Source organism: Girardinichthys multiradiatus, chromosome 7 (assembly GCF_021462225.1).
Source record: "Girardinichthys multiradiatus isolate DD_20200921_A chromosome 7, DD_fGirMul_XY1, whole genome shotgun sequence".
Classification (NCBI taxonomy): Eukaryota; Metazoa; Chordata; class Actinopteri; order Cyprinodontiformes; family Goodeidae; genus Girardinichthys; species Girardinichthys multiradiatus.
In genome coordinates, this window is record NC_061800.1 from 39,060,524 (window position 1) to 39,084,552 (window position 24,029).

General features: G+C 38.3%; 1 protein-coding gene across 7 annotated transcripts in view; it reads left to right on the forward strand.

The window, feature by feature from the left end:
* LOC124871242 (partitioning defective 3 homolog B-like) overlaps positions 1 to 24,029 on the forward strand; it is a 318,482-nt gene that overhangs the window by 143,051 nt on the left and 151,402 nt on the right. For 5 of the 7 annotated variants that reach the window (XM_047370389.1, XM_047370392.1, XM_047370391.1 and 2 more), the window contains 3 exons: positions 3,952 to 4,048; positions 5,209 to 5,330; positions 10,613 to 10,657. In XM_047370389.1, the coding sequence (XP_047226345.1) occupies positions 3,952 to 4,048; positions 5,209 to 5,330; positions 10,613 to 10,657 (264 nt within the window). The remainder of the gene's footprint in view (positions 1 to 3,951; positions 4,049 to 5,208; positions 5,331 to 10,612; positions 10,658 to 24,029) is intronic. The other 2 variants (XM_047370387.1, XM_047370388.1) reach the window with 2 other exon arrangements.

Here is a 24,029-nt window from a genome sequence, read left to right on the forward strand (position 1 = left end):
ATGATTTATAGGGAGATCTGAGAGGAGAGATAAATGGCAGCCAAAATATCAGATTGCAAGAAAAGGAGCTGGAGAAAAATAAAGCAGGTGATTAGTGGGGAAAGAGGGAGGAAGGGATGGAGATGAAGGCGACGTGATATCTTCAGACGTGCCTGTCTTCCCCTGAAGTTCCAAACGTCTCTGCTTTCAGTCGCACGTGTGCAGATGCAAGCAGATAAAGGGCATTCAGAGAAGGGATGTGCAGTAATTCCAGCTTGTGTTGTGCAGCAGCAATGCACTCTGAGAAGTGATGACTGTATGTAAATGGCACTGGAGAGGATTTTGTGTCTGTGTATCAAGTTGTCATAAATGCAGACAAAGGCATATCAGTGTGAAACATCTGCTCCATCTTCAGCTGCTTTTTTATTATCTCTTTTTTCTGTTACTTAGTTTTACTCGTCTGTACATATTTCTCTACTTTCGTCTCTTAACTTTGCTGGGAAATAAGTACTGGCAGTCTAAATACTCTTCACAACAAACAAAGTGTTGGAAATTACAGCTCTTTTCCTTTTGGTAAAGGAATAAGCTTTAAATATGGCTCAAAAAGTCAGTTTTCCCAAATGATAGCAGCCGGAAGTTCATCCATAAATTACGACGAGGATAACCTTCCAGCTTGGCTGTGTTTGTCTTCTCTCAGGTCCATGATGGAAGGCTTTCCAGCCTTTCTTAGATTCCATCTCATGTAAGTCTTTTTGGAACAATGGACTCAAACCACCACCATACCGCTGTGCTGCTAGCCTATTTTCACCCACCTTTCACTCATGTTCTATTGAGCAGCGGTAGCCCCACTTAGGAGGCTTTCAGACGCAGTATTGAGCTCCAGGTTGCCACCGTTTTGGAAGCACTCCGAGCATAAAATGCAGGAAAATAGATTTTAAGCCTGACAGTAGTGCTCTTGTTGTGTTTATGGGGTATGGAGCGTAAATATAGCACAAGCTATTATGTTGCCAGCTGGATTGATTTAAGTCGGTGTTTAGATCAGATATTCAAGAGACAGACGACTGAAAACAGAAGCTGAAAACATGTGGACCATCTCTTTAAATTTCAAGAAAATAAAAGTGTCTGTACTTATTGGCATCCCGGGTGTAAAAATGTGTAAAAAGTCTAATAATGAATCCATCTTTTATTGCAGTAGCATAATCTGAAACATGGAAGATTTATAAATATCCAACTTTTAGTATGAGTACCTGTATTTAATCAGATACTTAGAAACAAAATCAGTGGTGCCACAATTATCGGTTCTCTTCTCATATAACGTTTCAGTAGGTTGGAACAAACAAAGAGAGGGATCTGTTTGTCTTTGCACAATCTCTCCAGATCAGAGGTCAGCAATTAATTTTCTCAGGCAGCAACATGAGTAACAAACATTCTTGTCGAGGATCGGATCATTAACTGAACTAAATGATTCAAAAACACATAATTGGTAATAAACTCTACATGTGGTGGCCATAGTCATTACAAGGAAACTCAGAAATGTCAACTCTAAATAGATATCTTTTTCAAGCTCAGTTATTAAAAAAATCCCAATGTGTAAGTGTTTTATTTAACTGTTTGGTTAGTCTGAAAATGTTAATTGAAGCCGTGGTTCTTGTGAACAGAACCACTTTACTTTAGACCTCAGTAAATAAATGCTAGATTGGACCTAAATGATATAAAAACATTGAGTACGATATACGTATGTATATATTTTTTTGGCAATTGTGGCCTTTTTTACATTGATTTAGACAGAAAATGGGCTCCCAGAGAAGGTGGTTAGACATTTAGCAACGCTCCTGAGGTCAGGACATAGACTACATGGAGGACCTTCTTATATGGTTTTCCTGCACGCTACGCACCGCCCCGAATTGCGATATTTTTACCAAAAACAATCGCTTCAGCCCTTGACATCTTGGACACCTTCATCTGCGTTATGTTTTTGCATCTACTGCAGTAAGACACCAACCAACAAACTGAAAATCTCATTGGCATGCAAAGTGTGTAATCATGACAATTTAGAAGAACAGCAAACAAATCCTTAGGAATATTATTAATGTGCACACTTATATTGTAATAATGATGAACTGTCCAGTTATTTTGTGCATCAGTTTTTGTTTTTAGTTTGAGTCGACATTGGCGCATAGAACATGGTGTTCTTGCTACTCAAATAAACCACTGCAGTTGCCTGGAGGAGGCTGTAAAATGTTCAGGATTGTTCTAGATTGTCCAGAATCCATGGACTTCTCCCATACTGTCTTCAGTTCAGAAGACAATGGAAGAATATAATTTATCCCCCTAGTGAACCATTTCTGTGTTGATTTGGCCATATGTTTCAGATCTTTCTCCTGTTGAAAGATCCAAAAAAAGACTCATTTTCTGTTTTCCGCCAGAGACCACCAAACGTTTTTTTTCTAGTGCCGGGATATTTTCATGAAGCCATGCACTCCAACAATGTTTGAACCACACCATGACAGATCCTCCACCATAATCCTTTATTTTACACCAGACCTGCCTGGAGTCTGTGTTGCTCAAAAGCTCAATTTTAGTGACTCTCTGAACAAATCACTCAGTTGCAGTTAGTCCCTGTAGCATTTAACAAAATCCACACATTTAATTTTGATTGTAGGGCAGAAAAGCTTTTTTCCTCCCAAACAACCAGTTAACATGTAGTGCTGTTTAATGGCTGTTATGGAGGCTTGGTGACCCCAGCATGCCACATTCTCCTGCAGGTCTTTTAGGAGATATTTTACCTCCCTTATTATCTTCCTTAATGTGCATGGTGGCAAGAAAAACATGGGTGTTTCATGCAGCCCAGGGACCTGTGGATAAGAGAAATGGGCATTTGTGTCACGTCATATTGATACCTAGGGAACCAAAAAGTCATGAAATGTGGTTGTTTTCTTACTTTCTGGAACATTTCATCATTTGTTCTGTAAGGATATTGAATATTGATTAATTAATATTTATCAAAAAGTCTAATAAAAAATCATAATTGAGAAAAATTATTTCTTAATGAAAAAATCATGACTTACTAATAGAAATCAGAGATGTCCTCTGGTGTTGTGATTATGGGCTCAAAGCCCTTAATAATTGCAATTAGTAAATTATCATTAATAATTGATAATCATTCATCAAAACCACGCTAAATGTCACTGTTTAATCAACCGCTTTACCGAAGGTGGGGGAACTTCGACCTTATTTTGAAAAACTTTAAAAGTCCAACTCCTGACTCCTGGCTGATTTTGTGATTGCATCCGCGCTCTGCGATTCAGCAGCACTTGTACAGCAAATCAAAACACTCGGCATAAAACACTTCAATCAGTAATGCGCTGCAACAAGTTGATACCTTAGATTAACCACTGGTGATTCTGAATCACCTCAACTATGCCTAATCTTGCCCAGACCTCTAAATACACCTAACTGATTTAATATAAAAAAACCGAAATTACTCTGATGTTGAATGGCCGTGTGGAGGATAGGTTTGCCTGCGAGCGTTTCTCTCTCCAGTTGCGTCGTCCCATGAGACACGCTGGAAATGGCAACACAAGTTTATTTTCCACGGGTTTTATAATCCCAGGTGACGTCAGAGCTGCGACGTCTGCGGAGCTGCGCAGCCCAGCCGGTCTATCGCCCCGAAATGGATGACCCCCACAGTTCTATTATTTTTTGTATGTCCTTCACTTGTCCAGTCACTTCCCTTCTGTGTTTTTTTTCCAAAACAAATCACCAAATATACACTCTCAGCTAAATGTGGAGATATGAATCTTTATCCCTGCTGTGACACCGCTTCATTGAATCTGTGTGTGGAAATACAATTTATTAACATAAACTTCAGCGTAACCTGATTCCACAGGTAAGAAAAATCAGTTTTGCTTGGCTGCATTATATTTGTTCAGATTGTTATTTCTTTTTTTTCTTTTTTTTTTTGCTTTTCAGTGACCAATGGGAGTTATTTTCACATGGATGAGGAGGAAGAGGAAGGGGTGCTGTACAGACAAGATGAGGAGATCAGCAGCTCTAATCAGCTGCAAAGGTGTGTTTGAGCTTTCTACCAGAGTCAGCATGCAGAAAGCTTAAATATATCTGATAATTCAACCCAAGCGATGACTATCATCTTTACTAATCACTCTTTATCAGCTTCCTGTTCTCAGCCTTGGGGAAAACTGCAGTTGGAAATGTCTTCATTCAGTCTGAACTTTAAGATGTTTTTTGATTGGTTGTCAATTTCAGTATTTTGCTGTTTGGTTTGTCAGTATTAGAATTTAGTAACATTTGTTCTTTATTTTGTATGGTCTGCTTTATTTATTTATTAATTTAAAGAATTTATGGTAAATATCTTTCAGTTTTTTTAGCCCCAACTGAAATCAACTGAAACAAAAAGAAAAACTGAGCATTTTTTTTAATCATCTTAATGAAAAACATGAACAAGGCCGTTTTTTTGTACTCCATTTAAAAGCTTTTACAATCTCAAGCAGATGCATGAAGTTCGACATACTTGTCTGTATTTTACAACTATGAACTGTGGCAAAATGCAAATATTGGATGAAAATAATTGTGGCAGATACTTCTTTGGTAATGAATCATAACAGCTTCAGGGAAAAATGAATTGGGAACTTTTTGAATATATATTTGGAATTTCAGGAATTTCTCTAATTATAATATAATATATCTCCATATCCAGTCAATGTAAGACAATTACACGTCATTGGTCTTAACATGTAAATGATTTGGACTTTTTGAGGTTATAAATGTATATAAATCTAACTTCAAGACAACGTCTATATAAAAATAACATATTGTGTATTAATTATTAAGAAATGCTATTATATCTTGTGAAATAACACTTCAAAAACCTAGATGTGTCCACATGTAAAGCCCAGGAATTTAAAGGAGATGCACTTTCTTTCTCATGAATGTATCCATGTTTTAACATGTTAAAACTGACTCAGTTTCATCAAACATGGATACAAATTCAAAATCCTGTTTGGAGTTGGAATCTCATCCAATGACTGCTGGAGTCAGCAGTGACCCCCGTGACCCTGCATGGATAAGCGGGTATAGACAATGGATGTTTGGAGTTTTCCTCCTGAAACTTACTCAAAATGAGTCCATTTAGAGGACAAACTGACCTTCTCAATGTACAACTGGTGACGCATGCTCAAATCTAACAACCTTCTCATGAATCCTTTGCAGTGAAACCTCTCCCATTGCCCAGCCCCAGGCTCCCACCCAGAACCAGAATCAACTCCAGTTCCAGCACATCAAAGCCTCCAAAAGCATGGACCTGGGTACGGCACAGAACCAGCATCACATTGGTGGGGAGGATTTTTGTATAGCTTTTCTGCTCTGCATGCTGGCTGCATGCATCTCATCCTTGTTTGGAAGGTTTCCTGCAGATGCATGGCTGCACAAACCGCATGCAGACTGACATCAGTGCAGGCTTGGATACAACATGTGGGATCTGTTGATCCTGTTTGATTATATGCGCATGTTTGCATTTTTTTTTACTAACTTACTCACATTATTGTAGATATTCCTGCCAGAAAGACAGTAACGCTGCCAGTGGTTGGATCATTGATAGGGTGTGGTATGTTTTTATTTATAAAAGCCATTTTCTCCATTCCTATTTAGTTGTCAGACAAAGCTAACATTTGGTGTAAAATGTAAAGAGAACGTCAGGGTGAGTGTTTTATTTCTGAACCAAATGTCAGAAAGGCGACTTTCAACCACCGTAATGACGCGCTTGCTGACATCTCTGTCACCTGTTGCTCCCTGATTGCTGATGTTCTCGTGCGAGTGCTGAGTGACATTTCAGTTATTGTTAAAAAGTCAGCTCAGAAATACACATGTGCGTGTGTGCACACTTATGTCTGTTCCTTTGCATACATCAGCGCAACATGACAGCGGTCGCAGCAGTGCAACAAAAGTGTTTTGTTTCAAATGTCACTTTGCTCAGTCCTCCTCCTCCTCGACTTTGCTCGGGTGTCAGATGTGAGCGCACATCTGCGTGCGGATTCGAACAAAAGAGGCAGACATTTATGTGAACTGCACAAACATTCATTTCTACACAAATAACATGCTGACGATACGTCTTCAGGGCTTCGTGACGCCTCTTTTGTTGTTTCGATGCAGATTTACTACGACTTGGCTTATGTCTCGATCAGTTTGGGTGCAAATTTGTATTGCTATTTACTGTCTAGTCTCCGCTCTAAATTTTGTCAAATTAGATAAAGGAGGATGTATTTCAGGGCTTTTTAACCCAGCGGTAATCCTGGAAATGTTCTGGTGATCTGAATCACATCTTCTTTTCTGCTAGACCTTTCATTTTCCAACAGTTTATCAGCTGCATTTTTAAATGTTCAGGGATTTTTACTTTACTTTACTGCCAGTACCTTGTTGCCCTTTGGTTTCATGTCAGCTGCGGCTAACGGAGTTACCATTAAACGAAGATAGTAAATGAAAGGTTTCCAAGGGACCGTGAAAAGGTAAAGGACAATAGCTCAACAGCTGACTGAATTTATCACTGAGGTGGGGAATATAGGGTTTTCTTGCCTTTTGTCATATTAAGATGCTTTGCATACCCTCGAACATTTTGCTCATTTTGTCACAAAGTTCAGTGTATTTCACTATGATTTTACGTGATAAACCAACACAAAGTAATGCATTTTTGCAGATTGGAAGGAAAAGGTCATATAGCTTTAAAATAATATTTATGGAAAATAATCGGAAAGTCTACCAAACATGTACACTGTGTAAATAAAATCCAGTGCAACCAACGGTCTTTAGAAATTGACTAATTAATAATTTTGCAATATGTTACAGATATATTTGTTTTTCTCAGTTGCATTTTGCAGGATTATGTGTGTAAAAAGTTTCAAAAGCTTTCCTTTAAACAGGGGTACTGATACCTTTGAATGGCACTATACATGGGAGTTATTTTAAATAACTTTATTGTCCTGACAGCTTGCAGTGTGCAGCTCTGTGCCGTGAAAAAATACGGGTATTGGATTGAGACTCAGTGTCAGCAGATAATTAACCTTAAATGACTCACTGAAAATCATCAGGGACTAAAAACATTTGATTAGGACATCTATATTAACAATACTTAAAAAATATATGATAATGCCTTAGATAGTAAATATGTTATTAGGTAAATCTGTGGCAAACAAGTTGCCATGTTAAGTATACAAGCTGGAACTTCATCTGTAAATATCAAGGCCACAACAGTAAAGTAAAAGAAAAAACAGGTTTTAATGAAAATATGGGAGAAATTTAGTAAAATGTAGAGAAAAAGGGGCTGGAATTATGTGGGTAACCAAAAGCACATGAGCATCTGCCTAAAATTTCTTCTGAAATATTATTCATAAATATGTCCTCCTGACTTTTATTACAGTTAGCTTAAGTCAAAAAATATCTCATTGTATGCACAAGTGCCATTTCATTAGCATTTGCAAATCAGATCAGATTTGGCTCATTAGCACTTCAGTCTTGAAATTAAAATGTAGACTATCGGAGCTGTGTAAAATATCGGTTACACAGACGCACACGGATGGCGCCGTAATGAAATAATATTTCTCCCTTGATGTACGAGATGAATGCTATAAAGAATCTAAAAGTTAGCACTGTGCAGAATTATTTTAAACTTCATTCATTAGCAGCAAGCTTAACTTGGTGTACTTTAATTAAAGTATTCACTCACACTCAGCCGCTTTGGCTACACTTCTTTCTAAAAAATACAGAGTTAGACGTAAGTATTTATTTACTCACGATAATTACTTCCTACATTAACGAGAGTACAAGAAGAGAAGCTTTAAATGGACATATGATCAGCGGACACTTTCAGTGTTTCTAAACGACAGTGAATGATCAACACACGATGCAGATTTTATGTAGCTTTCTGACCCACTGCTGGAAACTTTGCTATCAATGATCCTGGGTGTGACTCTGGACCGGATTTCCCACTCAGGAAATGGGGACGTATAATCCTGGAGATATGGTGTCTGCCCACAATCTCACCTGTGAACCTTCTCCCACTTATCTACATGATGTATTGTCTGCTCTCATATTGTCGCTGACAAAGCTGTAAATCTTTCAACCCAGATGGACTCGCAAAACAAAAACAGAAAATTAACACAAAGTGACATGTGATTTAAAACATCAGCATTTTCTTTTTCTTTCCATCACTTTTAACGACATTAGACAGTTTTAACAATAGAATTAGCTGAAATCTTGAAATGCTAATGTTAGCTATCTATGTGCTTAGTAGGGCTGACGAATGTATCGCAAATAAAGTCATCGCATTATCACTGTGTGCAATACTCATATCGCAAAAACTGTTGGCTAATATGTTCCAAGTATTATTACCTTGCATTTTACATGCTAATGTAATATTTATCCAGATATCCCACCGGGTGCCGTCGTCGCAGTATTTACTGACATCATGGCGTCGCAACTCTTGTAATGATGTAGAGATCAAACGGCAAAAATAATTAGAGGAGCCCAAATCTCACATTTTAAGCATGAAGTTGACAAGAAAAGCAGCAACGCTTGCTGGGACACAGTGGATCTCAAAAGTTTACACACCTGGGTAAAAATGTTTTGTTATGTACATAAATTACACCATAATAAATCATTTTAAAACTTTATCCACCTTTAATCTGAAATTCTTTCTGTATACTTCAAATGAAGAGAAAAGTACTTTGTTATAGGAAAAAATAAAAATAAATGAAAAGTGACCAACGTGGTTGCAGCAATGATTGGCAATGTTTATTGTTATTATGACAATCAACTCTGTATAATGTCTACATACCTCAGTATTGTACAGAACCTCAAGTATCCTGATGGTTACTTTTTTTTTTTTTCCACTATTCCCAGACCTCAGCAATACACATTGGTGTTCTTAAAGATATGGTGAAATGCGGTTAATGTGTCCTGTTTAGCAATAAAAGTGCACTGCGTAATGTAACTGATGTCTAGACGTAGCCTAGTCAATAATCAGTTCTTTAAGTTTCTGGGTTTCTGGGTTTGCTGTTTTTCACATTGACTGCACTCCAAGGCAATCTATTGCCAAAAAAGACTGTAAGGAATATTTATTAAGTACTCTTTATTATCACTTTTATCATTATGGCAGTAAATACCACAAAATATCATGATAAAATTTAAAGTACATATCACCCATTCCTAGTACACACCCTTGAAATATAAATAAAATCAAAAACAATAGAAAACATAAAAAAGGATTAGCTATAGAGATGTACCAATCAGGTATTTTACTTGGACTCTACAGTTTTAACATATTTGAGTGGGAAAAATCTTTTTTTTCACATGTAAGTGCCATTAAGAAAATAAACCAGGTTTGCAGTTTTTGAATACCTTCTTCTCCTTGTTTATGTGAATTCTCCTCCTAACCTGTGCTGATTTCTGGTCATATCTTGCCTTTGCATCTGATTTCAACAGTTTTAACTTGTACACATAAATGGATCTAAAACCCCCTATTTTTGAAGAAGTTTGGTTTCTCCAAACTCCTAAGTAGAACATTAACATCATGTAAAACTTATATTGTTCAGAAAGAGAATTATACTCTAAGTTATACTGTTGATGGCTTGTGTTTTGGGATACATGAAAGCCATTCGACAAACATGTAATTTGTTAGTTAACCCTTTATAGAAAGGAAAGTAGCTTACTGCATGAAACAATATTATTATACGTAGCACAAATTGCCGCGTTTGCACTCTGAGAACAAATTTTCCAATATTAATTAACCAGGACATGTTTTTACCAAGATTTCATGCTGTTTCAAGTGTTTCAGCTGTTGTTAACTAGAATAACAAAGATAACATTCTCAGCTTCTCTTGTACGGGTCATCTACATCATTTATGTCATCTTTGTTAGTCTTGTTTTTATTTACCAACCAAACACAATTACATTTTTACAGATTTTACAAATTAAAAATTTCAATTACCTTTTTTCACACTGCATCTGCTTGTGCTTTGTCTTGTCATGATTATTTCTTTTTGTTTAGAAAGGATTCATGGTGGTTGTAAGGGACCAGCTGTGGTGTCAGTACTGCTTTAGTGCTGCCAACCAGTGCATTACTTTTTGACCTAGAAAGGAAAGGTGGAGGAGAAACAGTTTGATGGAGGGGAACTAACATTAGGAATAATGATCAAAGCAGTGACTATGGGAGGAGAGCAGAGCTGGATGGAGAGTAACTAAAGAAAAATAAAAACATTGAAAAAGATACAAGAGGTTGGAGGTCAAAAAGGTCAGAGGGAAACAAGCAGGGCAGTGGCTTAAAAGTGAGTGAGCAGAGGGAGGGTGAATGAAAAATGAAGCAGAGGCTGAACGGATGACGACAAAGTGCTTCAGTAGCACCAAAGCCGTCTTAACATCACAGGAAAGAAGGGCAGCATGTCGGCCATCTGGTAAAATGAGACATGAACAATAATCGTTGGGTAGAATGGTGGACCAAGCAGGAGTAACAGATGTGAAACAAGAGAGGAGAAATAAAATCCACTAATTGCAACCAACGTGCCAATATAACACATTTAATAAATATATCTGCTTTTAAAGTCAGTCGTTTTGTCTTTTTTTTCAGTGGAAGATGAGAGCAACGTTTTATCCCTGGATGGAGGCACTACTGGTGAGACGTGATCAGTTTCAGACACAGACAGAAAAATACACATGTCAGCTGCAACTACAAGGGATAAGATGAATTAAATTATATTGTATTGCATTATAGCTAAAGATCCTTCTGAATATATTTAGCGATCCTACACACAGCGGATGAAGGTGCAGGGCTGTAACACCTTGCGATATATGGATCTAGTGAAGCATGCAGTTTCTATCTTTACACCACTTTTTAACAACTCGGACGCTTAGATGTCCGTCCAATATTTTCAAAAGCAGTGAGACACAGCTATGCAAAAACAGTCCAAAGAGATAATACGTTTTAGAGGCAGATTCAGCTATAAATAAAAAGCATGGTTCCCTTAAATTCTAAATACTGAACTTGGTACAAGCAAAAAGGGCAAAAAGAAAAAACCTCAAATGGAAAAATAATAACAAGCCACAAAGCCAAATCTGCCCTCAAATTAGGAACATTCTGTAAGGGTTTGTTTTAATTTGCAGATTTTTATTATTTCATACGTTTTTATAGTTTTTTTAAATATTTTTTTTACAGTTTATGAATATAAAAAAAAGCATTAAAATTGGTTTTTCAGGTAAACATGCACACCCTGAAATGTTTTTATGAGGGCAAGTAGCAGACAGGTTTTGCTGATCAGATGGACGTGATTACCTGCAGGTGTGGCCATCCTCTATTAAACTAAGGCTACGTTCACACTGCAGGTCTTGAAGCTCAATTACAATTTTTTGCTGAAATCTGATTTTTTATTTTTTTTTCCGGGTTTTTCAAACTACTACCGTATTTTCCGCACTATAAGGCGCACTTAAAAACCTTTAATTTTTTTAAAAAATGACAGTGCGCCTTGTAATCCGGAGCGCCTTATATATGGATCAATTGGTTAATTGGTTGATCCATACTGGTTGTACACGGCGCTCTGTCAAAATGTTTCAGTACGACTGGTAAACTACAAAGCCGCACCGCTTGCAGCATTACGGCTACCATAGTCAGGGGCGTCGCCGAAGTAATAGCGGTAAACACCTGTACTGTGCTTACTCCTAGTCCAACACCACTTGTGTGTGTATAACGTTTGAATGTACTGTTGCAGGAATTGCCTGAACTATATGTGATTAGAAGCTCAGTGTGTGGGGTGTATGTTTCGTGTGAGTGTGGAAGATGTTGACATTACTCCTCCGGACAGAGGTGGCGCTGTGTGCTGCCGTAGCTGAGAATCAAGAGTGAAGGAGTGACGTCGGTATTATTGTGCATGTGGGGTGGGTAGAGACGGCTACCGGAGCAGCGGTGTATGAGTCTGTAAGCCCTGTGTTTTTACGTGCTGCAAAGTCATTAAAAAGAACCCCGAGTCTCGTCAACAACTCAGTGTTTTGATGCTGTTTCTTCATGCTCAACTCAGCAACGTATGAGTGAGGGAGTTAATCCCGAGGAAACTCGTAACTTCGGCCCTGGAGAAAGCGTCTCCCTTGTGTCATCAGACTACGGTCAGGGGACAGAAACAGGAAAGGTTAACAATACTAACGTTTGATTTAGTGCATCAAACTGTTTCTTTTACGTGTTTACTGAATCAGGGAAAAGTTCCCTTTCACGTTTTAACTAACGTTTGATTTCAACTTCAACTTCATAGACTCCAATGCATTCCTAACGTGCGGTTGGCTCTATTCAATAGAATTCTATGTAGAGGAGACCTTACCATGAGAGTGAATGGAGTTATCAGAACGCTGTCAAACGTTTGACTGCAGTAGCTTCTATTCTATGCGCCTTATAATCCGGTGCGCCTTATATATGAAAAAAGTTCTAAAATAGGCCATTCATTGAAGGTGCGCCTTATAATCCGGTGCGCCTTATAGTGCGGAAAATACGGTAATTAAATGTGACCACTATCAGTTTTCTGTCTGAAGGGGTCATAACCCTAAAGCCACCTGGTAAGAAAAAGAGAGCACAGCTATTAGCAATGGCCTTAAGTGGAGCAGTAAATGGACTGAACTTATATAGCGCTTTTCCAGTCATACAGACCACTCAAACGCTTTACACTAGAGCCACATTAATGCTCACACATTCATACGCCGATCAATAGGCAACTTGAGGTTAAGTGCCTTGCCCAGGGGCACATCGACATATGGCAGGAGGAAGCTGGAATTGAACCCACAACCTTCTGATTGCAAGACGACTACTCTTCCTACTGAGCCACAGTCGCCTTAGTCGCCACAGTGACTGCTGCTTCTGCATAGAAGTCTGTGTGGACATGTAGTCGGAACCAGGACCATAACGCAAAAGTTATAAAGTATGGAAAAATATCAGATACGAATTTGATTTATTTCACCATATGAAAGTGGCACAAATCAGTTGAAAACATCAGAATCAGGCCGTTCAGACTGCAATGAAAAAGCCGGCAATTGGTTGCATTTGCCTGCTTTCTGAACGTAGCCTAGGAATATTCGCGGTTTGTTTGTCCGGAGCATGCAGCTGTGGGTTAACACAGTGCCAAGGCTGAAAGATATTAGCAATGGCCTTAGAGAAGCAACTGCTGTTGCACATCAATCTGGGAAGGGTTTTAAGACCATTATCAAAAAGTAAGAACAATTATTCACAGATAGAAATCATCTATGGCAGTTCATAATTTTCCCAATATTGAAGTTCCCAGTTTCAGTTAACTTGAATGTTAGTGTATCAGAAGGCAGTTCAAGAAATACTGAACAGGTTTGGAAGGGTTGTCAGGAGAAAGGCTCTTCTCTTTTAAAAACGTATGGCTGGACAACTTAGATTTGCAAAATTGCATCTGAATGAACCTCAAAACTTCTGAAAGAAAGTCTTTTGGACCGATGAGACAGATGTTTGATCACATCAGCTCATACCAGCTGTCAAATACAGGGCTTGTTTTACAGGGCTTGGACCTGGATACCTTACAGTCATTGAGTCGACCAGCTTGTGTTACCAAAGTATTATACAGTCCAAAATGTCAGCTAAACTGTCCAGCAGGTGAAGTTTGGTCAAAATCGGCTAATGCATGTATTGAAAAAATGCTGTAATAAAAGTGGGCGAAAATTCCTCCACAGTGATGTGAAATTGATCGTCTGTAGTATCATCGTATAAATCATCTTCCCTTTCTAAGCTAAGCCAGATTTACAAACCAATCCATATTTGCTTTTTCATCTGGTTTCTTCTGTGCTCTTTTATTATTTGTTTTTATGGACAAAGTAAATTACATAAAGAGGGGAACAAACTGTTACACATATAGAAATAAAATTGAACTGTTTTGCAGAGAGGGAAGTAATTTCTTTGTTACAGACACAAAATTATGGAAGGACTTATCTTACAGAAAAGCTCAGGGGCACAAATGGCTGATGCTTTCTCAAAAACATTTGCTTTAGGAACCTACAGACATATATTTCTAAAAGTTTGATCTCCAAGTTTGCTCTTTGCGTTGAACTCTTCCATTTCATTTGTAGGTTCTTGAATGTAAGAGCACTCTTCGTTGCACTCAATATCATTCCCTCTTACTTACCCAGATTCAGCTGCGCCTGAGTTTTAGACATGGTGGTGCAGACCTTTAATATTGCCAAACTCTTTCTGTGAGGTTGCCAGCATTTTTATATAAGGAACATAGGAGAAGAAAGTATAAAAAAATGCCAAGCTGAGTTTTATTTTATTACAGTAAAAATCCATAAAACATTAGGCATTTTGTTCTCCCTTGCCTGGCTTCTGGGCTTGCAGGGCTTAATTTCAGCTGCTGTATATAAAGACAAAGGAACTTCGTACAAAACTGAGCAGCACAGAAAGATGTGAAGTCCTTATGCATTAGTTTTGATAATATGCAACAAATGTGTTTAGGTTTTATCATCAGTGTTATAGGCTGTTGGCTGGTGTAAAATGAAACTATTAATGACATGTTTTATAATCTGATACCTGGAGAATACATTTTTTCTCTCTGACAGCTTGTAATTAGGGTAAACAGTATGACTAAATTATGGAGCATGACCACATTTATAAATTTTTATCCTGAGGCAACCAGTGATTTCTTCAGTTTGGTCTGCTTTATCTTACTTTGCTGTCGACTACAGCTTGTTTTCCCATATTTGTATGAAATTAAAGGATAAATTGGAGGAAAGAAATATCCCTTTCTAACTAATATCTGTTATCTCTGAATGTAAACAGACCTGATCAGTTTTGGTTGCAGTTAGAACTGAATTCACATTTATCAGACAGCAGGTACTAGAGTATCTGTTCTTCTAATGGGTTCCTCCAACATCTTGAAATGTATTGAAAAGCATAGGATTTGATTTTAGACATTTCCAAGTTCACCTAATGATGGAAAAAACTTTGTGTTCTCAGATTCATTTCTATTCCTGCTCTGTTTTCTGTATTTCAAATGTCTGACTTTTTATTTAAAGGTTCTTTTGACACTAGTGGCATTCAATAATACTTGGACAGCACTTCTAGTTTTCTAAAAACATCATAGGCAAAGTAATTTTCATGCTGTTTAAACCAAAGTAGTGTATATAAACTGAGAATGGCTGTAATTTCTATGATTCACTATGATTGAATTATTTTCTTCTCATGAAAAGTTAACCATCTTGCTATTTTAAACCTGAAATTTAGTTTTTTATAACCTGGCTATTATGGTACCAACAATGATCAGTTTGTTGGGTTGCATCCAGTTTAATTATTTATCATCCTCAGCATGCAGAGACAATCTGTAGCAGCAATACTTTTCTCTCTGAAGGATGTTTTTATCCTGAAACAGCTGGCTAAATGCCCTGCTCTGTAACCACTAGGCCACTACTTCCCCTTTTGTTTCATTTTGAGGACAGTTTCAGTGTCCTGGTACAGGTTAGTACAGTTATTTCAACATAGAAATCACAATAGTGATGCTACCAGTATGTTCAAGCTGAACACAGCCAAATGTTAGCATGGAAATTAGGGTAAACGGCATTTCAACCTGAAAAGACTCACAAATGAGAGAAACACAGACATGGCAATTAGAGAAGTTTATTAGCTGATGTTTGTTTTCTTTTGGCGCTTGGACCCCGGTGGAAGACATGGATGCTGATAATGACATGAGCTCGAATGAACATCTTAGGGTTAGAATTAGAGAAGTCTTCCCCCTGAGATCCTGATGCTGGTGGTGGAGTGGAGGCCTGAGGAAATAAGGGAGTGGGAAGGAGCTTGAACTCTGATGGTGGAGATGGGGTGGAGGAGGGTTGAAGCGCAGCTGAAGAGCAGGAGATTCTGCAAATGAAGGATTTTTAAAGCGAAGCCTTGAGGGATGATGGGCTTAAGAGGAATGCGGAGTGGAATAGTTAGATGGAGCCAGAAGTGGACGTGAGTCTTCCAAGTTGAATTTTTGTCTAAACACCATGACTAAATTATGGAGCATGGGCACATTTAGACATTTTTTTGTTCTTAGGCAACCATTGATTTCTTCAGTTTGATCTGCTTTATTTTACTTTGCTTTATATGCAGAGGATAATTTCTCCATTGTGAGATCAGTTAAGTCTAAATTATTATCAAGTTATTATCCTTATTATTTCATCACTGTCATGATTTCTGAAATAAAATAAATACAGCTGGGAAAGTAAGTAATTAACACGTCAACGTTCTTTTTAGTAAATATATCCTTTCAAACATCATTGCTGGTATAATATGTTGGAGTCATGTGCAGTGCCATTTCTTCTCCAGACATGGTGTGTTCAACGAGTCCAAAGTGTTGAAATTCGATCTGACCAGACCAGTGTTTAATTGGCAAACTTTAAACAAGCGTTAATATGTTTTTTCTTCAGCAGTGGAGTCTTGTGCCGTGGGTTTGCCCAAAGACCTATAATTCCAATTCTTTCCAAAACTTTCTGCAAGTATTCCTTGGATCTCTTGTCATTGTTTTTATGTAAGAAATCACAAACAGTCATGGTGAGTTTATGGTTGGCTTTTGTCCATCACAACATGCTTATTGGTTGTCAGAAACGTTTTTCTGGACCATGAACTTGGACTAAACCTGTTGATATTAGTATTGAAGATTGTATTGCTTAGATCACACTGATACTAAACCCCAAACAGAAAAAACAAACATTAAAACAAAAACATCAAATGTGTAAGAAACCTGTACCAGTGTTTTCTCCAGCAATATTCCTTCTGAATGTTATGAGAAGCCTCCAGTTATTTTTCCTCTGGTTAATTCACAGACTTTGTGTTAAACTTAAACTGTCGGTAGACTCTACCTGTCGCATCTTAATGTGTCTCTTGCTGTATAACAGGACAAAGTCTAGCAAGACGTTTAACAGAGTGCCTGCCTGGCAAGCGTGGCACTGTTTTTTTCCTTCAAACCTTTTTTTTTTTGCGCTAATGTGGTGTTTAAGAAACGCAACCAGTAGCCCTGTGCTGGGATGTCAGGCAGCTGTGTGGATAGAGTCAGAGATGAGAATGTGGGGTGGGATCTGGGAAAATATGCAATTTGTAGACAATGACTTCTGGGAATGCTGTTCTCACTCCCAGCAAGGGATTGCTCTTTCTACACCCCGAGAAACCACTGAACATCTACTCTTTTACACACATACACATAACCACTATTATGATAATCTGATGGTAATGGAAATTCTCCTACATCTTGTGGAAAATGTGAACTTTGGGAGATTTTACATTATAATTTAGCTGCAGGTGCAAAATGATGGAAACTTGGAAACTGTAATAAAATCTGCATGTGTGGGAAAGAACTCACTTTAAGGTTGCATTTTTGGAAACCAAAAGTATTCAGCAAATGTGTCTAAACTCCTATTTGTAGATTTTAAAACTAAAATTAGAGACCGTGCAATGGAGTCTTAACAAACACTGTCTGATTCTGAGGTCAGACATGCTTTATGTCTTTGTGGCGGAACAGAGAAACCCTCATCAATGAAATAATAAATTAAATCATCTGTAGAAACTGAAGGATATGAAATACATTACAGCTACAAAGAGAGTAGGCTCATTCAGGTCTTACTAGTTTATTCTTGCTATATTCCCTCAGTCTTGGAAACATTGAGGTTTGCTGATAACATTTTTCTGGACTTGTTTGAAAAAGATTTAAATAAAATTCTACATGGAAAAATCAGACTCCTGGGTTAGTGGGTGACTGTAGCTCAGTCCGAATGTTGTGCGTTCGTTCCAGCTTCCTCCTGCCACATGTCGACATGCCCCTGGGCAAGGCACTTAACTCCAAATTGCCTATCGATCTATGTATCAGTGTATGAATATGTGCTTGTTTTTGAGTGCAAATTGATGAGTGGTAAGTATGATTAGAAAAGCGCTATATAAGTTCAGTCCGTTTATTATTCTGTGTTCAGTTTTCCATAACATAACTGGTAGCCAGTCTTCATTGATTGCACATTGCACCAGTAAGAGCAGAGTGTGAAGGTTCAATTAGCAGGGTAAGAGCACAGTTTTGCTCAAAATATTGAAATGCACACAACATTATGGGTGACATACCAGAGTTCAAAAGAGGACAAATTGTTGGTGGACGTCTTGCTGGCGCATCTGTGACCAAGACAGCAAGTCTTTGTGATGTATCAAGAGCCACGGTATCCAGGGTAATGTCAGCATACCACCAAGAAGGACAAACCACATCCAACAGGATTAACTGTGGATGCAAGAGGAAGCTGTCTGAAAGGGATGTTCGGGTGCTAACCCGGATTGTATCCACAAAACATACATCCACGGCTGCCCAAATCATGGCAGAATTAAATGTGCACCTCAACTCTCCTGTTTCCACCAGAACTGTCCGTCGGGAGCTCCACAGGGTCAATATACACGGCCGGGCTGCTATAGCCAAACCTTTGGTCACTCGTGCCAATGCCAAACGTCGGTTTCAATGGTGCAAGGAGCGCAAATCTTGGACTGTGGACAATATGAAACATGTATTGTTCTCTGATGAGTCCACCTTTACTGTTTTCCCCACATCCGGGAGAGTTACGGTGTGGAGAAGCCCCAAAGAAGTGTACCACCCAGACTGTTGCATGCCCAGAGTGAAGCATGGGGGTGGATCAGTGATGGTTTGGGCTGCCATATCATGGCATTCCCTTGGCCCAATACTTGTGCTAGATGGACGCATCACTGCCAAGGACTACCGAACCATTCTTGAGGACCATGTGCATCCAATGGTTCAAACATTGTATCCTGAAGGTGGTGCCACGTATCAGGATGACAATGCACCAATACACACAGCAAGACTGGTGAAAGATTGGTTTGATGAACATGAAAGTGAAGTTGAACATCTCCCATGGCCTATCTATTTATCGTCATCAGTCATTTGGGACAACATTGGATCATTCAGAGATCCTCACTGAACTTCTGAAGTGAGTTTGCTGCACTGAAAGTAAAGGGGCCGAATAATATTGCACGCCCCACTTTTCAGTTTTTTATTTGTTAAAAAAGTTTGACATATCCAATAAATTTCATTCCACTTCACGATTGTGTCCCAGTTGTTGTTGATTCTTCTCAAAAAATTAGAATTTTATATCTTTATGTTTGAAGCCTGATATGTGGCAAGAGGTTGACCAGTTCAAGGGGGCCGAGTACTTTACCAAGGCACTGTATATTGAGTCTAGTTGGCAGTACCTTGCGTCCCAGATATGTCAAAAAATGCTGCACACTTTATCACTCGATTTACTCCAAAGAAGTGTTTCAGCCTAATGTTTTTTTTAGATTAGTGTTCATAAATTTAACTGTATCTCTAAACCTATATCATGTCTTATTGAATTCAATTCAATTCAGTTTATTTATATAGCACCAATTCACAACACAAGTTGTCTCAAGGCACTTCACAAAGTCAAGTACATACATTCCAATTAATCCTAACCATTGAACAGTGCAGTCAGATTCAGTTATTTATTCAAATTGGATAAAAAGTTTTCTATCTAAGGAAACCCAGCAGATTGCATCCAGTCAGTGACTTGCAGCATTCACTCCTCCTGGATGAGCATGTAGAGACAGTGGACAGTCACTGGTGTTGACTTTGCAGCAATCCCTCATACTGAGCATGCATGTAGCGACAGTGGAGAGGAAAAACTCCCTTTTAACAGGAAGAAACGTCCAGCAGAACCAGGCTACTTTATTGAAGACGACTTGAACCCTGTGAACAAGAAAATACAGAAAGGTTCAGTAAACGCTTTGTTTGGGTTTTCATGTGCTTCTCTCTTTAATGTGGGCATGGTTTGCTGCACCTCCTATTATTCGTCTTTGAAGACAAGCCGCTGTTTTTAATGGTTTTGGAGGATTCAGATGATAAAAGCGTGACCACAGTCCAAGCATTTCTGGCAGTTATAGAGTAAATGTTTGTACTAAGATGTGACAAAAAAGTCACCCAGAATAGTTTTTGCCCTGAACTTAATTTTCAGTTATTTTTTCTTTTAACCTAGTCATCAGACATTACCACTGTAGTGTCCCAAACCGGGCTGTTTGCTTAAATTACATCCACTGAGACTCAGAGGGTCCTTGTGCCACAGGACTGTTGCTGTGATCTGGGTAGACAGATCTCTGCCACTGCAACAACATAGTGCAGACTGCTACTGAAAATAGTAAATCAGGCCAATCCAGCACTAAAATCAGCAGTTAGGGTTTAGAAGACAAATACTGTCACTCCAAACTTTGTAGAGAACTTTAAATTGTCTTTTCCAGTACCTGATCGTGTGCAGGAGAGAGTGCTATTTAGTTTCAGTCATAAAAAGTCTTCAGCAATAACAATATAATCAATGATTTTGTCATAGCAGGTACATGGCATAACTTACATGGAGTCAGTCCAAACCTTACGGAGAGGTGTGACTCTATGAAAGTTTAGAGGGTTTTTTCTAATTCAGTGTGTCCATGGCTTTAGAAGAGAGCACTGGTCAGATATACAGTTCAGTCCTGTAATCTAAAGACATACCTTGTGCTTATTTCACTACAGTTACACACTGAAGCTGAATTAAAATTATACTTCATTCAAACCTAAAATCTGAGATAGTTTTGTTTTCTGTCTTAGATCATAAGCACTGTAAAACATATTAACATTACCAGTTTAAGTCCTTAAAAAATATGCTCCCTTAGCTGAAAGCCAGAGGTGAGGCTTCACTAAATTCATTTAATCACTTTTATACTAAGGTTTTTTAATAATGTATTTGAATGTAAGCACTGTAAAACACAGTAACATTTAACAAGCGTGTCTGGTTTTTTAATTTTATATCTTTTTTTTCCTGTCATATAATTAAACGTTTAAATAGAAAATTTGAACTGTATAGGAGTTTAAACTGGGAGATGACTGTAAAACAAATATTATGACAATATTCAAACGGTAAAAAATGTTTCGTACCCTCCCACTACAAAACTCCACCTATGGTTCAGCATCCATCCAAAAAGTACTTCCTTTCTTCTGAGGTTTTTTTCCAGTTTCTTTTTTTCTTGGACTGGGGGAAAATATTGGCCAAAAAAACTACCTTGGCACCTGCACTGGAAACAAGCCATAAAGGCCCAAATATCTGACTGAAAAATCTGAAAATCATGAACATTTTAGAAATTGTGTAGAAATCCTCCAAAGAGTGTGGCCAGTTTTCCCATGTTTAAATTACCTTTCTTGTTACGATAATGCACTAAAGAGTGTTTTCTCGTTAAACTCACAGTCCCACTCACTTAAATGTGTCTGTACTTGTGAGTAGATGCCAGCAAACTTTTTATAATGCTATAAACAAGCACTAATAGATGCAGTGCTTGTCTGCTGCTCTTGTAGTTCTCTGTATTCTCTGTATTTCCTTCCTCCAACAGCTTTCCCTGTCTCTTCCTCCCTCTCATTCCCTCTTTCCTTTGCCAACGCCATTCAGGCTTAGCGTCTGGCAAACAGGCAGAGGAGCTTATAGGATGGACGACATCTCTCTGTGCATGTGTCAGGGGGTCCGTGTGATGCTGAGGGACACTGGTGCAGCCTATTGTCTGAATCTCTCACCAGTGAATGTTTGACTTTGAAAACCATCACACACTGATGAGTCTCTGCCAGATTTGTGTCTTTGGAGAGCTGCATTTGCTTCCCTTCCCTCTTCTGTTTCCTCCTTTTCTGTGATTGTCTGTTTGGTTTTTTCTACATCTCTATCTTTCTCTGGGAGTTTTTTGTGTTCTTGTTTTGGTTTCTATTGTTTTCACGTCTCCCCGACCATTGCAGACTTTGCTTTGGATTTAACCTGAAAGCCACCTTGTTAGGGCTCATGCGGATTGATGGATTAATTTGTCTCAGGGAATGGAGCACAATTTGTTCGCCTGTGTTGTCAGACACTACACAATGCGGCGCACATTTGCTCTTCACAGCCAACATTAGAAAAATAATTCGAACCCTGAACTAACAGTGCTGTTTTTCATTTTACCCCCATGTGCATTATGGGTGCAGGTGTTCAATCTTGAATGCATTCTCAGACTTGGCCTTTGTTGTGTGTTCATCACATGCTGATGTGTCACTGTTTCTCTCTGTTGTGTTGGCCACTCCGTTGTATATTGAATGCCCTTTGACCCTTCCCCATCTCCCCAAGTAAGCTAATAAAGGTGAGAAGTAATCAGGAGATGGTCAGTGCTGTCGTTTCTTGCTGGCACAGTCATTCATCTCTCTCGGGCTTCATGTAGTGATCACTGACATGTGCTGGTCCTTATTTTATATCAGGTTTAGGAGGAAGAAAGGCCATTCGTTTCCCTCAATTAACTGTCAGATAATATTTTGAGGGAAGTCAATATCTACTGAATAAATGTACAGTTCTTAGGTCTTTGAGATCATGATTAATTGCCTGGCAAGCACAGTTGTGTTAAAAATAACAGCAGTCCAACTTCACTAACCAGATCAATCGGTGTTTCTCTGTTTTATATTTGTAGATGGCAGCTTTTTTAGCAGTAGGTGTAGTACCATAATTGAAAACCAACAGACCCTTCAGCCATGAGATGCTGGACAGAGATGCTTCCCCAACTGAATTTTGAGTAAAATTGTTTTTCTAGACATTCTCTAGAACTGCTTTGATTTAAAAGTTATTTGGAGAGGGGAAAGCATATAAAGAAGTGCATAAAATGATAGGCTGCTCAGTTGAAATGATCTTAAATGGTTTATAGTGGAAACCAAAACTAGGGATGCCTGGAAAACTACCGTTCATTTCACAACTCAGCCAGTTATGAGCTCCAGCTTCAGATAAGTTCGGTGCTGTAACAATAATGAGATGCGCTATGTGTAGCCAAGTTATTGCCAAGAAGTCCACTTAAAGTCCCGTTCTGTAAAAAATGTCCTGGGCTGAAGAGGTTACAGTTTGGCAAAGAACCTATAGATAAATGGGGCAACATTTATAGACTAATGAAAAGGAGATTGTTCTTTTTGAGTTCCCGAAAACAAAATGTAAGCAACAGTACACTGTAAAGCATGGTGGCTCAGGCATCATGGCACAGAATCTCCATCTAATTCAGATTCTATGGCATGACCTTATACAGCTATTCATGCTTGAAGACCCTCTAGAGTTGCTTAATTAAAACGTTTCTTCAAAGAAATGTGGGCTAATTTTCCTCCAAGGCAACGTAAAAGACTCATCACCACTTACCACAAACGCCTGATGGCAGTTGTTGCTGCCGAGGGCGGGATAATCAGTTATTAAGCTTAGAGGAGGATTCATTTTTCACACAGTAACCCCAGTTGTTTTGACTAAGTTTTTTTTCTCTTTGATAAATTAAATATTCTTTTGAAAACTGCAAATCTTTGTGGATGAATTAGTTTGAATTTGTCTGAAACCTTTAAGTTTAATTTAAAAAAGGGCAAAAACACAAGAATTCTGTAAGGGAGGAAACACTATCTCAAAGTACAGCAATTTTAATGTGCTATGTAAATAGCTGGCCGTCACAAGTGGGTAATACCACATATTTAACTGATTTATTAGAGAAAATCGCCAGAAAAAGAAGATTTGTAGTTATTTTTATGAATTAAGTTACATTTCCGATGGCTGCTTTTCCTTTTAAGTGCTATGTTGCTTCATTAATTATGACACAGCCATGTGGAACAGCAAAACCTGATTTCTGTTTGGAAGTGGAAACCGCTCCAGAAACCCTTGCTTATGTTAATAAGCTCTTCTCCACATCTGACATCATTACAAAGCAAATACACACATGCAAACTGACAAATATTTATACATAAATCATTGAAAGTAAACGGTCTTTTCATTACACTGAATAGTTTCATAGTTTATTATGTGAGAAATTCTGTGTTTATGTCTTTCAGTTAAGCCCACCGCTGGGTTGGGTTGTATAAGAGATGTGATGTAATGTATTTCATAAATATTAGCCTATTTCTACTCATAGGAAAGCAACAGCAGCTGAATTTTATCCCAACTTCTTCCTTTATTATATCACATGCATAATAAAAGAGATA